General features: G+C 43.4%; 1 protein-coding gene across 12 annotated transcripts in view; it reads left to right on the top strand.

Annotated features, from left to right (window-relative positions):
* The window catches only part of LOC125771271 (homeodomain-interacting protein kinase 2), a 62971-nt gene extending 45338 nt beyond the window's left edge, over positions 1-17633 (top strand). For 10 of the 12 annotated variants that reach the window (XM_049441709.1, XM_049441708.1, XM_049441707.1 and 7 more), the window contains 7 exons: positions 2378-2698; positions 8853-8953; positions 9044-9253; positions 9333-9779; positions 9847-10449; positions 10532-11769; positions 11836-17633. In XM_049441709.1, coding sequence (XP_049297666.1) covers positions 2378-2698; positions 8853-8953; positions 9044-9253; positions 9333-9779; positions 9847-10449; positions 10532-11769; positions 11836-12773 — 3858 coding nt within the window. In that variant the 3' untranslated portion in view covers positions 12774-17633. The remainder of the gene's footprint in view (positions 1-2377; positions 2699-8852; positions 8954-9043; positions 9254-9332; positions 9780-9846; positions 10450-10531; positions 11770-11835) is intronic. The other 2 variants (XM_049441715.1, XM_049441714.1) reach the window with 2 other exon arrangements.
* Positions 17634-17917: the final 284 nt, after the last annotated feature.

Raw genomic sequence — 17917 nt, 5'->3', positions numbered from 1 at the left:
TCAGTTGCATCAACAAAGCGACGAACACAAACAACAGTATGACCCATTGTTGCGAACATGATGTGCGTGTGTGTGAGGGAAGGAGATTGGTCAAACCAATCAAAATGGTACCCACCTACAACAGACTACCGGCCAACAGACAGTCAGCTAGCCAACCGGCCAAACCAATATGAGCGTCATCGATGGTGGGACTTATCTCGAAGTGTTCGAAGGCTACTCTATTGATGGTGCTACCAATCGAACTGCTAATTTTCAATCGAGAAAAAAGAGAGCCGTACCTACACGTGTCTCAACCAGGTACGGTAGCCTGGTGGAGGAAACTGTAATCGCTACCGAATAATTGTCTGTGCCTCTCGAATCTAATGTTTCTGCCCGGTGTACTGGGTGGTGTGTGATGCCATTGTGGGAAATGGCGAAACGGTGAACAAATTTTCTGGTGCAATTGTCTGGTTTGCGAGCCCAAAAACTGAATTGCCTCGTGTGTCGACACAGTTTTCTTGTGATGTTTTTTTTTGTTGGAGACGGCTCGATTAGACAGTTGTTTAGAATTGAGAAAACTGAAAACGCCATACAATAAGGTCACAATATTTGGTTCACGTGGTTAAAATAAAGTTTGTTGGAAAAAGACTTGAGAGGGTTGCATTAGAAGTACCACCAAAGTTGGCAAGTTAGAAGTGATAAAGATCTAGGTTGCTTCTTATTTAAAGGTGAAGAAAAACACCCATTTAACACACACACACTCCCTCTTCTGCTGGGGTGTGGAGAGATACTGCTGTAAGAGCTATGGATATGGTCATGAATTATGGGACATTTCGGTGCAAAATTCTTCGCCTTCCGTTGTGTGCGCGCTTTGCAAGTAACTTCGATGCTCGTGGCGCAAGAAACACCCCCCCAAAATGGTTATCTGATTTTTATGATTTTCCACTAAAAGAGACTAACAAAACTGATTGCGAGCCTAACTCCCAAAGTGTGGCCAATAATGTTCTTTGTTTTTTTTTTTTTGGTTTACTAAATATGCTTACAAAATCGCTTGAATTTATTGTTGGGAGCGTGTGGTCGAGCGTTTTTTTGTACTGTGTACTTTAAAAAAATCATAATTAAGAGCAAGGTGCAAGACTGCCCGGTATATTGGTTGTACTATTTTGGAAGGAGAACGCCAAACGTAACAACGGCATATAACGATACACCACCCCACACAACAGTTAGAGATAGCGGTGAGGAATTGGGGAATGCAAAAACGGTAGGAAAAGCAAATAGAAATGAATTAATCGGGTTTACCTTCTGGGTTTCGCTTGGGCCGGAACCAGTTGAGTTCTGTTGCCGATTTCCCCATTATCGAACGGTGCTGTTCACTCACCGGACAGGTTTGCTGAAGCGACCGAAACGTTCTTAGACCTTTTCCATTTTGTACACCTTGTTCGGACCGGTATCTTGTTGTTGTTTTCGTGCAAAAATATAAAAACACACGCAGCCGATAAAATGAAGGAAACCATGCTCGAAACAACATCATTGACCAAAAAGCAGTACAAAAAAAATCTACAATCATTAAGCGTGACCTCAAAATACGATCTCTCCCTTCTGTCGAACGCGGTGGGGGGATAGGCGGTATCGCTGCTTGTTTCATTTTATTTTGCCCAAAAATACAAGAACATTTACCTCCTTCTTTACGTGGCCGGTGTAGAGCGCAAAAACGTGTTTTACCATTTCGGTATATATGTTGCATGCGCGCAACTGCCTTTGGTTTTTGTTTTTGCATTCGACGTTCGAGCGTCCGTTGCTTTAATATTTTTCAAGCTTCAGTCGATTTGATTTTGTTTTTCGATTATTCGCTACTTTCACAATTTCATCCAGCCTCGCGGTTGGGACATGGTTGGAGGCCGCCCTAAGGCTACTCGAAAAGGGTGCTGAGGCGATTGTTTTTTTTTGCTGTATAGGCTTCTCCCGTGTCTCGAAGCGAAGTATATTGAAAGAACAGAACCGGTTGCGCGCACCAGTTTAGGCAAAATCGGAGAAATTAATGGCCTTCACTGCTCGCGGATATGGGTTTGGGGGAGAGGGATGTGTAAAGAAAAATAATAAAGAAAGATGCACAAAAAAAATGGTTACTAGTAGCGGCCACTTGTCTTGCTTCGTGACGGGGAGCGCCAAAGGCTGCGTATCTGTTTTTGGTCTGATCTCATATGTTACATATGACCATACTGCACTTGCTTGGCTTCGTTTACGGTTATTTCATCGGAGAGGTCCTTGTCCTTCTTGTACACTATTCTTTCAACATCAAAGATGTATAGAAGAGAGACATTTTTTTTCTGTCTATATACCTTGTTTCTACTGGAACTCACATCACTCATATCTCTTGCTTCATTCTTTTCTCCCACAGGTCCTGGAATTCCTTGGACGAGGTACGTTCGGGCAGGTGGTAAAATGCTGGAAGAAGGGCACGAGCGACATCGTCGCGATCAAGATCCTGAAGAACCATCCGTCCTATGCGCGCCAGGGTCAGATCGAGGTGTCGATCCTCAGCCGGCTCAGCCAGGAAAATGCGGACGAGTTCAACTTCGTGCGAGCGTTCGAGTGCTTCCAGCACAAGAATCACACCTGCCTGGTGTTCGAGATGCTGGAACAGAACCTGTACGACTTCCTGAAGCAGAACAAATTCTCGCCGTTACCGCTGAAGTACATCAGGCCCATCCTGCAACAGGTAAGTCGACGTATGAGACCGACCGATCATACTTCCGCGCCTTCTACAACCGATCAATTCTTGGTTCTTTTTGTTCTTACATTGTAACAACATTGTACGTGGTACATGTATTGTTGTGGGCGAATGTTTACCCCAACTTCCTGGGTTACGACGCGCAAGAAGCTGCAGTTCAATGTTTTGCCGAGTGACTTTGAGTTGTGGTTTTAGAGTCCACCATCTTTGTCTGTGAAGATATAAGTCGATAACGTATATGTTGTGGTTTATTTTATCTACCCTAATCAAGAAATGGTCCAGAAGGTTTTTGTGGTTTCGATAAAAAAACCATTTATTTAAAATGGTCCATTTCTGTATCACATCTTCGTGACGCTGATATTCAATTTCCTGCTTGATTTTAATTAATCCCTATATCGAAACGTCACTCATTCGGCTAACAGGATATTTTTTTGGCTAGCTAACTGTGCCTTTCCGGATCATAAAACGATGAACAAAAAGCTTCCTGTAAAATTAGTACCATCGTCTCCTCTGTGGTGTCACATAATGATCTACCCTTTGTTTGTCCGCACTTCTCCACATGCAAAAAAAAGAGCGGAAAAGGATGTCGATAATAAATGGGCATGGTAATGAGGGAAGCTTTGAGATGCAGATTAGGGAAGGGAATAGTCTTAAGAAAAAACACTCAAGTTTGAATCCTCCTGAAGAGTGGCGATGATCGGTTCGAGCGGTTTGCAAATTCGACCTCAATTTGTTGCGTGGTGAATTGTGCAGCGAAAGAAGACGATGTATTGTTCCTTTTTCCTTAATGTTGAGATGAATCCGAGGATGCAAGAAAGAAATGAGACTTTGTACGTTTATTTGGCTCGTTGTGATAGGTGCGCATACAGTGATGGACAAGGCAATAAAAGCGTACTCTTAAACAGCCATCAATTATCATTGAAATTTTTAATGAACTACACAAGTCGTACAAAAGCTTTGTGACCAGGCTTAAAGTTTTGTCCAACACTGTACGTGTGCATTTGTTGGGATCGTCTTGGTCCACTGCAAACAAAAACAAACGTTTAAATCAACTTGGTTGATTGTGTGTTGACTCGTACGAACTGGAGAGAAGCAGGCGTGAACCTGTTTGGAGATTGTACATATTTTTTTTTATTTCTTGAAACCTATCTGGCCCTCATGAGCTGGAAGTCTTTGTAGGGATTTTTTTTCCTCTGGTTAGTGCGTTGTCGGGACATTTTTTTTAAAATTCAGTTATTGTGAATTCCCTTTCGTCCGGTTGTTTCGCGATTGCGATCAAAGATTTATAATGCGTATTGAAGCATTTATGGTTCATGTTACAAAACCGGGCACCGAGCAAATTTGTTTAATGTTTCTTTAACGCACATCGAATATTAAGTTCGCTGCAAGAGAGTGATTATCAATGTCTTGAACTCTCTTTCCTTGTACGGCGAGAGAATGTTTTAACAATAAACTTTTTTTTATATATTGTGCCAAATAAAGCACATGATACAGTGCTGGCGAAAAAAGTTAAATCCCAGAGACGTGCATGCATCTCAAGGGATGTGTGTGGTGTTGCAAAACGTGACCACTCGACTTCCCAGTTGCTTTGCATGAAAGTGACCGTTTGTTGTCGATCAAGCAATGTCGATTACCATTTGGGAAGTATCTTTTTTCTCCTTTTCACTAGCTTCAAGCGCAAGGGGACGGAGATATCTTGATCTTTTCTTCACGTTGACCCGCGAATCATAAGATCTAGGACATGTCTTTTCGCCCAATTTCCATTCAACCGTCACCGTGCACGGTTTCAGCTCGGTACGCCTTCGATTCTGTGTGCCGTGTGATTTCCTTTACCGGCAAAGCTAGCAAATGGGGGAAGAACAACAACCACCAATTCTTCTCGGTTCATCTTTCTCTCCCTCGAGGCGGAGAAATTTGCATACGTTTCGATATTTCTTGTTTTTCATTTTGTGAAGGAAGAAATAATCTGTTTGGTGTGCTCTCTCTGCGTGTTTGCTCGTTCGTTGTCATTGGTGGTGTCGGTTTGAATGTCGTTTTTTTGTGTGGCTGTTGTTGGTCCAAACTGTAGACCTCTTTCAACTGTGTGATCAGTGAGTTCTGCAAAGCACCTTCACAAAGGGTGACCGCGAACCGCAAGATTTTAACTCATGGCAATAGCTTTTGATTGTGGTGTGACTGCTGCTGAGTCGTCTGAGAAAAAGGCAGAGTGGTTTTGTGTAGCGTTGCGTTTCAGCTTTCATTTCGTGGATGCGTGGTGGATGCGGATTTGCCCTCTCCCCCGGGGAAGGCTGGAAGTGTCTGGATCGTCTGGGTGACCCAATAAAGGCAGTAAAAGCACTGACGATGAGGGCAACCCGATTGTTGATTGCTAACGGGATTTCGGGAGCTGCTCTACCGGATTGCGGTTATGTATGAGCTCGAAGATGCTGGCATCAGTCCATCAATGGTGGTATGATGAATACAAATCAATCGATCCAGAAGAGAGACAGGTTTTTGTCGACAACTGGCACGCGCGATGCTTTACTTCAATGTTGCCAAGATTATGACAGGAGTCTGGAAGTCCTGGGCCAGAAATTACCGGTGAGGTGTGTATATCTCGTCCAGCTGTAATTGACATATATTTGCCGTTAGAGTTACACCGGCTTTTGAGCTGGACCGGGAACATCAACTATACGGCACTCCTTGTGCACGACGAGAACCGCATCTGCTTTGATGTCTGAGGTCGGCAAAATCTACAGAAAAGAGCAAAGTCTCTCCAGGGAAGGGAGAATTCACATCATTCACTCCACATGATAGATAAGCGTAATCATCATCAATTTACGTCCCACACAAGTTATCCGGCGGGAGCATCTTGCAATTATCATTACATTCTACTTTTAATTCTGACCGTGTATGTGCCCGTCGCACATTGCTCGGCAAACCTTTGCGATGTTCAGCAGAGATAACCCATTCGTTGAGGAAGATCTGCCTAATGTAAGGTCCGCATCTGTTCGCACATTGCTTAGGGGTTGTCTTTTTGGATTGCTTTCCTTGTAAATCTCCAGTTTTGTTTTGTTTTGGTGAACAAATCTCTCGGATATTATTGCATTATGACCGGATGGGCAGTCACTTCATGGTGGGGCTCTGGTGTTTCGTGGGCTGTTGCGTCATCGTTAATGCGAGCCACTCCGTCAGTTTCCTTACATGGGATGCAACGAGATTCTCAAATGGAGATTTTTTTATTATTTTTTATGTTTTTTTTTTATTTAAAGCATTATTTGAGTGAAAAGAAACTTATTGCAACAAATTAGCATTTAAATATATCACATATATAAATTTTGCTAACTTATTCAAAAATGAGGAAAATTTTACATTTTCTCAAACAGGGTATGGAACTTGGTTCCTCGAATAACTTCTGGCACAGACATCTGAGGACATGGCCGTCCAAGAAGAAAATGTAGCCATTGGTGCCATCTATCGACCACAGGTTAAAGATTGGCGATCCGTTAGATACCGACCGAGTTATAGCCAAACTTGGTGCAAAAATGAGCCTAATGAAATTTTCAAATTTTTATAATTTTTAAATTTTTTTACAATTTTTTATTCTTTTTTTTGTTTAAAACATTATTTGAGTGAAAAGAAACTTATTGCAACCAATTGGCATTAAAATAAATCAATTTAATTTTTTTTGCAAAATTTCCCAAAAAAAACGTAAGGGGTAAGCCTTATGAAATTTTCGAGTTGAAATTTTTAAAAATTTTTTTTTGTTATTTTTTTTGCTTTTTTTTAATTTAAAGCATTATTTGAGTGAAAAAAAAATTATTGCAACAAATTCGCATCAAAATATATCAATTTACAAATTTTTGGAGACCCAAATTGAGAATCCACTCCCGAGTTGTAGGGGAGTTGTTCTTCTCATCTATAATGTACAACCCGATTATTTTGCCATGTGGGCCATGGGCATTGCCTCTGCTTTTGGGGTTGTTTTACTCGTAAAGCAGGGATGAAGGGAATACTATCGGCACACATCGGAGTATGGGGAACCCACTTGCTATTGTGACATAAGCCACTGCTACCAATACTTTGTAGTCGAACGGTGTACCGGGTGAAGTAGAGTTTTTTTTTAAATTTATTTTACATTTCATTACGAATATTGGCAAGACACTTTTCCCGTCGCTTTGGTTGAAACACACATCAAATAAACCTCTCTACAGTAGAGTATTACATTTCACGCTTAACGTTGCATCTGGAAACAATGCAACTCCAATAGAAAGCGGTTGCAAAAGTAGCAGCCAAATGTATGCAATGCTGAACACTGCTGAATCTCTGTTACAAACTCAGCTTAATTGTGCGTTGGTTCACGAGGGACGGCCACAACGAAACCATCGTGGGTGAGGCTTACTTTACAACGTGCGGAGTAGAGCGCACATTGTCGAACCAAAGCAGCATTATAAGGCGCCCGTTCGCGTTATTTTTATTTAAATCATATGCAACCAACCGCACACGATTAATTGAATTTATGGCGTAATTGCACGAGTGCGTTACAGTTAGGTGGCTGCAATCGGTGTGGAGGATGTAACGAAACCGGAGAGCTTTCTCGTTTCATACATGAAGGTTTTGAAGTTGAATCTCTTCAACTGTATCGCGGTGAAATGTAGCCGATTTAGGGATGTTCTGCATGAGAACATTCACAATTCCCTGCCAGATGTCAACGGTGATAAAGTAAATAATGCAGAACAGTCAGCGCTCCTGACAACGGCAAGTTGTACATGAGGACATTCAGCCATACGGTCATTTGACTAACATTAGGCGAAGCGTTCAATGGCAATGATAACTTCAACCAGTGACGACAGCGGCGACGACGGTGTTAATGATGCTGGTGCGATGTTGTGGGGGATGGGTTTGGCCATCTCCCGGTAGGCCAGCGACTATTGATGGAAGCGCTGACGTGCTTCAAAATGGTAAAAAGTGAGATCGTATACTTCACCGAGCGCACCGGGCAAAGGCATAAGCGGAGGACGGTATCATTTGAATACCGTAAATTGCATAAATTAGTAGATGAAACTTTTGTTTTCTGTGTGCCGCGCTCTCATTACGCCTCTGAATAAGGCGCTAGAAGGGAAGTTCATCGACGATGCGTATCGGCGCGCGTCTGCTGGAGGCTGGGATGGGAGTGTACTATCGGTTCACGCAAAATGTTAAAGGAAGGGGAGCGATAGTTTTGTGGAACATGAATACTTAATCTAATCCCGGCTGGTGGTGGAACTTTTCGATCGTTTGCATTTGCGAACGAGCGTGTTTTGGAAGTTTGACGGTTTGCCAATAATGCTTTTAAGAGCGCTGTCGAGGTCCCCATAACGGTCGCTCTCGTATATTGGAAATCTTTGTCTTCACTTCTCACTTTATGCAGCATAAAGCCATTGCGTTACGAAAGCCAACGCACTGTTCAGCCAAACGTTCGTTCGACGGTTACCCGGGGAGGAGAGCTAACAAGAACAATCAGGCTTACATTTGGCTCCGGACGCGTACAGCACGAGACATGCAAACCCCCGGAGTCATCCGTCTACATGTGGAAAGTTTTGCAACTTTTTAAACTGATGGGAAGGGAGATGTGCGATTAGGAACGCTAGAGCCATCAAAGCCAACGGGATCAAACCCCCGGCGTTGGCTCCGGCTAAGCTAGACCAATCGGCAGACCCTTTGGCGTCTGCTGGTGTGTGTGTCCCAAGGTCCCGACAATAGCAAACACCGCTGGGTTTTTGGTTGTTCGTTGTTCGTGGGGTCATTGTTGTGCTGCATGCTGCGAACCGTGTGGCTACGCTTTATGTTTCGCTTGCTGCTTCTACTGGGAGCCTGCAAAATGAAAAAGGGTAACGGCTAATAAAAGATGGGTTGTAAAATTTTAAAACACTCATAAACCGTCAGAGTATGGTTCGTCTACTTTTTTTTTGTTTGTTGGCACCGTACTTAATCTCCATCGAATAGGGCAAATTGGCTGCTGCGATGCAGACGCGTTCGAATGATATCATATTTGTACTTCGAGAATAATTCCCCGCTTACGAGGTCACATACGGATGGCCCGATAAAGATGTTCGTTTTATGCTGTATAATTACACATAAGTCTAATATAAGTTATCAATTTCTTTGCATTGACTCCAACCAGGTTTTGACTGCGTTGTTGAAGCTGAAGCAGTTGGGCTTGATCCATGCTGACTTGAAGCCCGAGAACATCATGCTGGTGGATCCGAACCGACAACCGTACCGGTAAGTGGATGAAGCTTTGCCATACTACTTTTGGTTGGACATTTTTTACACTTATCGATTGATGGTTCACTCTTCCCACTAATAAAACAGCGTGAAGGTGATCGATTTTGGGTCGGCGTCGCACGTCAGCAAAACGGTATGCAATACGTACCTGCAGTCGCGCTACTATCGCGCACCGGAAATCATTCTCGGGTTGCCGTTCTGCGAGGCGATCGACATGTGGTCGCTCGGCTGTGTGGTGGCGGAACTGTTCCTGGGTTGGCCCTTGTATCCCGGATCATCTGAGTATGATCAAATCAGGTACGTGAATGAAATGGGGGGCCGTTGTTTAAGCCGAAACAATTAATTTGTTCTTTATTTCACTTTTGCAATTCTGTAGGTACATATCGCAGACACAGGGTCTACCGACTGAGCACATGCTGAACAGTGCCAGCAAGACGGCAAAGTTCTTCTACCGCGATGTCGACTCGACCTATCCATTTTGGCGGTTGAAAACACCGGAAGAGCATGAGGCGGAGACGAACAACAAAAGCAAGGAAGCGCGTAAGTACATCTTCAACTGTTTGGACGATATCGGGCAGGTGAATGTGCCGACCGATATCGAGGGTGGCCAGCTGTTGGCAGAGAAAACCGATCGGCGGGAGTTTATCGATCTGTTGAAGCGGATGCTGACGATCGACCAGGAGCGTCGCATCACACCCGGCGAGGCACTGAACCATTCGTTCGCGACGCTAGCGCATCTGGTTGATTATGCGCACTGCAACAATGTGAAGGCTTCGGTGCAGATGATGGAAGTTTGTCGCCGTACGGACTCGATGATTCACACGTAAGTGTTAACAAGAAGTGGTTCCTGGTACGAGCAAACAACTGATGCGATATTGTTTTCTTTCCAGCTACAATCTCAGTGTGCAACCAACGACGGCTACGCTGGTGACTAACTTTGTGCCGAACACGACCGAGAACATGACGATCACGTTTAACAACCAGGTGCAGCGAATTGTGCGCGAGCGCGCACCAACGTACGACAACCATCTGTACCAGATTTACGGCGGTCGGAATGTGGGTCGTCAGTACAGTAATGCACGTCCGGATGCGTTCCCGCATCAGCTGGTGTCGAGCATTCTGTGTCCACCGGGCTATCAAACGATGCCCAGCCCGACCAAGCATGTTGTCGTCGGTGGTACGTCGATGCAACCACCGTTGCAGGTTCCACCGCAGCAGTACGTTAACGTGCCCGTACCGGTGTCGATGGTTGAACCATCGTCCGGCCAACGGATGCTGCTGACGAACGCAGTGCAGCCGAACGTTGCCTGGCCACAGTCGGGCCGGCAGGTCGCTATCGTACCGTCCTGGTCGCAGCAACCCGGTCCGGCACATTCGCTGATCGTTGATTCCGCACCGTTCCTGAAGCTCGAAGGCATCTACCCGAATCCGCACCTCAACATCCAGACGAGCCATCACGAGCCGAAGAAGGAGTCGCCGGTACATCATCTGGTGTAAGTATCTTCTAGAGGAGCGAGGATCTACGGATCCACGTTTCGCACCACACATTGAGAGGGTTTTTGTGATATTGTTTAGTGTTCGTAAATATTCCAGCGTTTCCCGGCACGACAAGAAGGAAAACAACCAATTGTCGCCGGTTAAAAAGCGTGTCAAGGAGAACACTCCACCTCATCAGCGGTACAACCGGAGCCACATGTGTCCACAGTATCATGACAACGGTACAAGCAGTGGTGCAGGTGCAGGCACCAGCAGTACCGTCGCCTCATCCTCTTCGTCGACGTCATCGTTCTACCAGCAGCAGCAGCAGCAGCAGCAACAGCAACCGTCGCAGGTCGCCAGCACTGGTGGTAGCCAGCAGATGCAAGCGCCACCGGTACAGCAGGCACAAGCACAGGCCCAAGTACCGGCACCGCAACAGCACCATCACCATCATCACCATTCGCAGCAGCAGCAACCGCAGCTGGCCAGCGGAAGTAGTGGCAGTGGTGGTCATCACAGTCACCACCATCAGCAGCAACACTATCAGCCGGTTGATTCGTCTGGACCGATCAGTGGTGGTGGAGGTGGTGCGGGCAATCTACATCACTCATCTTCATCCACCTCGTCGTACGGTGGTAGTGGAAGCGGTGGTTCATCCGTCGTGATGGGTGGTAGTGGAGGAAACATTCACCACAGCGGTAGTGGCCATCATCATCACGGCAGTAGCGGACACATCCATCACGGTCATAGCCACGGGCATCACGGTGGACACCACGGTGGTCATCATGGGCATGGTGGAAGCGGCAGCTACAGTGGCAGCAGCAAGCAGCAGACCATCACGATTCACGACACACCGTCACCGACGGCTGTGATCACGATCTCAGACAGTGAGGACGAATCGCCGGAGGTGAAACACAGCAACAGCGCGTCCTCGAAGAGCACGCACACAACCTCGAATCAGGGCTGTACGCGCGGTACACATCAGTCGTCATCGTCGTCGTCTTCTTCGTGTCGGGGTGGTGGTAATGGTTGCAGCGGTGGCATTAAAACGTCCTCTTCCTCATCGAACGTTGCCCACAATTCGTCCACATCGAATCAGCTCAATGGTGGCACGGGTGGTCACCAGCAGCAACCGTACCAGCCGTATCAGCAACAGCACATGAGTGTTATAAGCGGCGGCAGCAGCAGCAGTAGCGGACACGGTGTATCGTGCACCGCTGGTTCTAGCAGTGGTCGTCAACGAAAATCGGCCGCCGTTTCATCGTCTGCCACAGCGTGCGTGACGGTTGGTGACAGCGATGGTGAAGGCGATCGCCGTAGTCCGAAGCATCAGCGTAAGTTAAACCGACATTGCTCGCATATTTAGCTATTCCTCTAACTATTTGCTCTGCTTTCAACAGCGATTAAGTACGAACATCATGCGGGACAGTCGCAGAAGAAGCGTCTATTGGCGATGGCTCAGAACGAATGCTTGCTGCTGCCTTCGTCGGGTAGTAGCAGTGGTGGTCAACAGCCGCTACACGTGCCGAAGCAGGAACCGAGTGAATTCGTTGCGTACGAGTATCCTTCACAGCAGCAGCAGGTCGACAAACGTTCCTCGTGGGCACCACCCACAATGGGATCGTCATCATCCTCCTCACACTATGGTAATGGTGGTGGACACAAGCGCGAATCATCCTCCTATATTCCATCGTCCTCGGCCTCATCGTCGTCCTCGATGGCAGCGGCAACGGCTGCAGCTGCGGCAGCAGCCGCCGCTGCCATTCACCAGCAGCAGCAACAGCAGCAACATCAAGGTGGAAGCGGAGGTTGTAGCGGTGGCGCGATTGGCCATGCTCCACCACCGCATGCACACGCCAAGAGCACACCGACCGGAGCAACCTCGTGGGGTCCTCCGACGGCTGCCGTCTACCGGCAGCATCAGCCGAGCGCTAACACACCGCTGGGCAGCTCGCCGGGAGCAATCCTGCAGCAGCATCAGCACCAGGCACAGCAGCAGCCGGACATCTACGCCCAGGGCGATATGTACCGCCGGTCGGCGGTATTCGTGTCCCAGGCGGCACCGTACCAAACGGCGTACAATCGTGTCGTACCGCCACCAGCACACAATGCCTCCAGTCGGCAGGTGCGCAACACACCGCTTAGCAATAGCTCGCCGTACGCGTCCAAGGACAGCACGACCAGCACTGAGCGATTCCCGTCTTTTCCGTTGCAGGTTCTACCCACACATCCGCTGCCCGCACACATACAGTTTCCGACCGCCCAGTACGGCCAGTTTGGGCCCCTGAGTCCGGCTCAGATCGCCAACAAGCACCATTACGCCTGGTTCGGCGAGTAAAAATCCAGCCGGTGGCCGACGTGTAATCGCCCTCGCTCTTCGACAGCTGAATGCTTCTTGTTCGTTTTGAAGGCATCATCACGCATCCTGATGAAGCTGGAATGCAATCATCCGCTTGTTGTGTTTCGGTTTTCGCAACATAATCTCTCCACATCGTCTTTAATGAAAGAATGTAGGATACGGAACGAAGCTATGTGGATGCCGAACGCAGAAGTATTAGCGTTGTAGTTTATGAGGGCTTATCGTTCGTCAGAAGTGCACTTTTTTCTTATTTTCTCTTTAGTTTATCTTTTCATGCATAGCGCGCATATCGATTTTCACGATCTTCACATCGTGTTTTTTCTTGGTAGCGGTGTCGGAGAATTGATTAAAAATTACATTATGTGTAGAATGGCTTTTTTTTCGTCACTGCGCACACCTGCATGTGCGGTGAGCAACTTTTGTTTTGTGTTTTAGTTATGTTTTACATACCAATTGTTTGAATACGTCCATACACATCAATGTATGCTGCTTTAGTACAGTTTACGTAGTGGAGTTTTGTTTCTACTAATCTTTTCATCCCTTACTTCTCTTGTCATATTGTCTTCTATTCATTATAAACAGTTGATTGAATGAATTGATTCTGTTCCAGCTGTGTTGGAAGACGTTTCTCTATCAAAAGCTTTCTATTTCAAAATCCTGGCATTAGTCTATCTTTGAAACGAAAAAAAAGGTTAATGTTGAACATGTACTAGAAAATAGATTGATATGTATGTGTGTGTGTGTGTCTATCTGTCTGATAGTGAACGTTATCAAGTTGTACTACGTTACTTGCTGAGTAGTATTATAACTGTCCATGCACCCGCATATAGTCATTTTCTATGTATTTTGAGGTTTTGCAGATATAGGTCGAAATTGTTTTCGAATACTTGGCAGCTGTTTAACAATGAACAACAATTGTGCAGGATTGAAGGTATCCGAGCGCGGGATAGAAATTGGAATTAATCGTTAATGATTGTACAGACACCGTGTTGGGAGTGAAAAGAAAAAGATAACTAGAATTAGGTTAATGTTTACTAATGTTTCAGTGTTTCACATAGTAAGAACTGAAAGGGAAAATGGGTCTATAATGCATTGCTAGTTTTGTTTCAAATTATTGTTTTATTATTAGTTCAAGCGTATCTTACCTTCATACAGCTTTAGTTCAATCATGTAATTGTATAGTTTTATTTTAGTGAGAACAAGTGTGGCATTGAAGAAAAATCACGGTTAAACGACTGAACGAAAGGTACACGCGAGCCATGTAAGGTTGTGTATCTATATTGCTAGAAACCTTCGCATAAGGCGCGATTGCGTTTTTGGGGTAGGATTGCGGTAGTTATCTTTCAGTAATATTTGTATAAATGAAATTGGGCGTAAAAGCGTACAGTGCTTTAGTGCGTGAATATTGGAGAACATTGTGTTACTTTCTAATTTAATGTCAAAACCCTTCTTGTCTTTTGGATCCTGTTTACATTCGCCATAAGAGCATAACGGAAGTAAATGTAGCACTGAATGCGTATATGAAGCCAGGCATATAGTAATAGTAGGCGCACGTAATGGAAAGGGTTGGTACCTGTTGAACAATTACTAAACAACTATTAACCACAACAGCAAACGTAAACAGCGTGCGTCGCTTGCGTTGCGCCAATTAAATTCACGCTCGTCTTTGTATGTAAATGTTCTTTAGCGGCTCAAACACACGGAGGTGGAGCAAACATAATAATACGCATTTAAGCATTTTGGAAACAAAAACGAAAAGAGCAAATCAGATGGTAGGCAACAAGATTGTGTTTGGAAGTCGGTAATAGTTTAATCATAAAATAATCTTTTGTGATTTTTGTTTAATTTTTTTTATATTGTGAAGCAATCGGTATAACGTTTGTAAAAGTGTTTTTCTTTGCCGTAGGAGTACGTTTGAGTTTGGAGACCAGCTTTATATGATATGAATTGTGTTGAACGTTTTGGCTGGTTTTTATTATCCTTGCGTGCCTAGTTCAACGCTATGGGAAACTATCCTATAAGTTCAAACCGGTTTTGAGTTCAAATTTAAAACGTACGAGGACATAGCTGCTGCTAATTCACATTGCCAGTAAAGTTTCTTGACGTCTCTGAAGGGAAGCTTTACCCGAAACACATGCGTGGTCAAAAAATATGAAAATTAAATGAAGTTTCGTACAGATGTAGATTCTTCTAATGTCCTGTTTAGTTGAACGTTCTGTATTAATTAATTAACAATCTATTTTAAGATGTGTGAATATGTCGGATCATCTGCCAGATGTTTAATCGATAACAAATCAATACATAAAATTGCCTTACGTACGGAACAAAGCAAAAACAATTAAAACTATATTAAGTCTTACTACAGCGGGATGGTTGGTTGGTGAAGAAGTTAAAGAGGGTAATTTATAAGTTAGCTTTGCGTTAACAGTGCAACCCAATTTGAATTCAATCCCCCCGGTATACGGAACTTGATGGGATATATGTTGCTACTAGTGCGATCCCATTTGTCCGGTTTGTCGCAATATAGAAATTAAATTCATTTTAAACCTTCTCATTCAGCACCGGAAACGAGTGGGACAAGTTATCGTATTAACGTAAAGCATCAATGCAAGTAATGCCCTCTATGTGTCGTGGATGGGTGTCTGCATTAGCTGCATTTGGTGAAAGCTACCAAGCAAAACGGATACGCTTCTTCATTTAATTATTGTAGAAGATACTAGCAATGCTTGGAATAGAAGAATGTGTGAACAAGAGGAAGAACCACTACACGATACAATGATTAATTTGACAGCGCGTTTCGCTGATATCAATTTAAGATCTCTTTATCGGTTGCTCCACACATTATAATGTAAGATCTCTATAGGTTTCTGCGTGACTTTGTCCCACTAGTTTCACTAATTGGCCAGCACGGAACACGCAGCTCTAAACATAAAAAACGGGCTTTAGCTTATTGCATGATAGAAATTAATGGTTCATGAAAGGCAAACAAACAAAAAAGCACTGTTGTAAGCAGAGTCAGACTGTAATAGTTTATGTTTTCCTAAGATGTAAGGGCTAAATAGATCTATCGTAGCGTAACCGCAACTAAAATGCACTGTGGAATGGTATCTTATCGAGGTTTTACATGATTAATTTTGTTTTCGTTTTTGTTTTTTTTTTAATTTACTCAACTAAGAAACTCACAAACAAACAAACTAATCAATTTATAGAGAGACTGGCTATTACATACTACATTAGCTTATTGTGTTAAGGTTTTTATCGTTTACTTTTCGTTCTCATGTACTACGTATTCGTGTAATTTTCAAAGTGTTAGGTATGGTTCATTGATATTGGAAGGCGTTCACAACTCTACTTAGATTGGGGCTAAACAGCTAGTACCAACATCGATTACCGCTCGGTTTCGGTTGTTTTGAAAATGCTTTTCCATTTCACGATTAACCCTCGTGAAAGGATACTCTTTGTACAGTTTTCTTTACGTTCGACGTCACCTTTACGCAGGCCTGACTCGCGTTTAATGTTTCTTCTCTTTTTTTTTAAAAACTTTATTAATGTTAGCTGTTTTTTCGGCAGCAGTATTCATAACTATTCATATAATATTCACGAGATTAAATCGGTAGTATCGCAGGTGTAGCAACCAGCATATGGTCAATGGGGTGGACAAAAAAATGTTTGATATTGCGTATGTAACTATTCTGAATACGGTTCGTTTTATTTCTTAATTTTGTGCTTACATTGTCTACACAAATACTACGTTTATATTAAAAGGCAGCATCAGCAGTTAGCAGAAGAAATAAAACGATGATATACCTGATACGGGATTATAACAATAAAAACAAAACTAGGAAACACTGTAGAACAAAACACCAACCGCCAATATTAAGCTCGTTACACGGAGACGTAGGAGCAAAATAGTGTGCAAACAGCATGGTCAGAATTAACGGTTGATTTACGTATATTCGTGTTTTGTACTTTTTGCCCCAAAAGTATTGGGTCGTTTATATATACAAACATATAAATCAGTTTGTAAACTGGTCATACAATTTATGAAACATTGCTTTTCTCTAAATATTGCACACTAGCCATACCGATAATCATTGTATCGTTAACACAGGAACACATTTAAATTGCAACAAAAAAAAAATATCCCTCCACCCTCAGTTTGTGGGGGGTAATTTTGGGAGTGCAGCAAAAACTGCTCCATCTATAACAATCCCTATATGATCGTATAATACACTGGTCTAACCGAGCTCAAGCGGGTGGCACTTTTTTTCGTCAAGGTTGCTCTTACGATTGTTCGGATGCAAATATTTTACGATTGTTAGTTTATTTTTCTTTTCCTTTTTCTTCGTATACTTGAAGACAGTTTTTTGTATGATATAAGTAACATATTGCCTTATATGGAAATAATATGACACTACAAGAAATGAAAATAATCAATACGATTTGATATAGCTATCGGTTTTCTATATGCCCTCGATAATAAAAAAAAAAAAACAAGAAAAACATATGTAAACAAACCGCGCATACGTGTAAACAGTTGAACAAGATAATTTTAAAACCATTTGTGAAGATGAAAGCCTAGACACCTACTACTATCACTTAGAGAAGAAACTTTTTTTTTCAATGGGAAGATACATACAGATACTAAACAAACACAAAAAAAACAAGCATAAGAGTATAATGTAATGGTATAATGTATAACAACTACACGTTTATATATATATGCATATAAAAGTTTATGGTAACGAAACGCAAACAAGCAAAACAACAAAACTCTCTGCTCCATGCAGATGAATAAAGTCAAACGAAAAAAGTGAAAAAATCATTACAAAACGTAAATGCACGCGTCGTTATGATGTTCTGTTACTTTAGTTCGATTTATTGGTTTTGTTTTGATATCGTTTAAGTTTTGTTTGAAACAGTCGAACGGTATCGGAACGACCAAAATCCGAAGTTATTAAACTAATTATGATTTGTTGTTATGTTTTCTAATTTCAATTTCTTTTTCTTTCTTTTATTTGCAGGTTTCTTTCGTTCTTACGAATGTTTAGTTCATTACTAAAGATAAAATTTATAATGGAACAAGCGAGCGACAGAAATGAACACAACCGCATCAGTTAATA

This window comes from Anopheles funestus, chromosome 3RL (genome assembly GCF_943734845.2).
Source record: "Anopheles funestus chromosome 3RL, idAnoFuneDA-416_04, whole genome shotgun sequence".
Taxonomy (NCBI): domain Eukaryota; kingdom Metazoa; phylum Arthropoda; class Insecta; order Diptera; family Culicidae; genus Anopheles; species Anopheles funestus.
The sequence above is the reverse complement of the archived record's forward strand: the minus strand, read 5'-3'. Positions and strand labels throughout refer to the sequence as shown.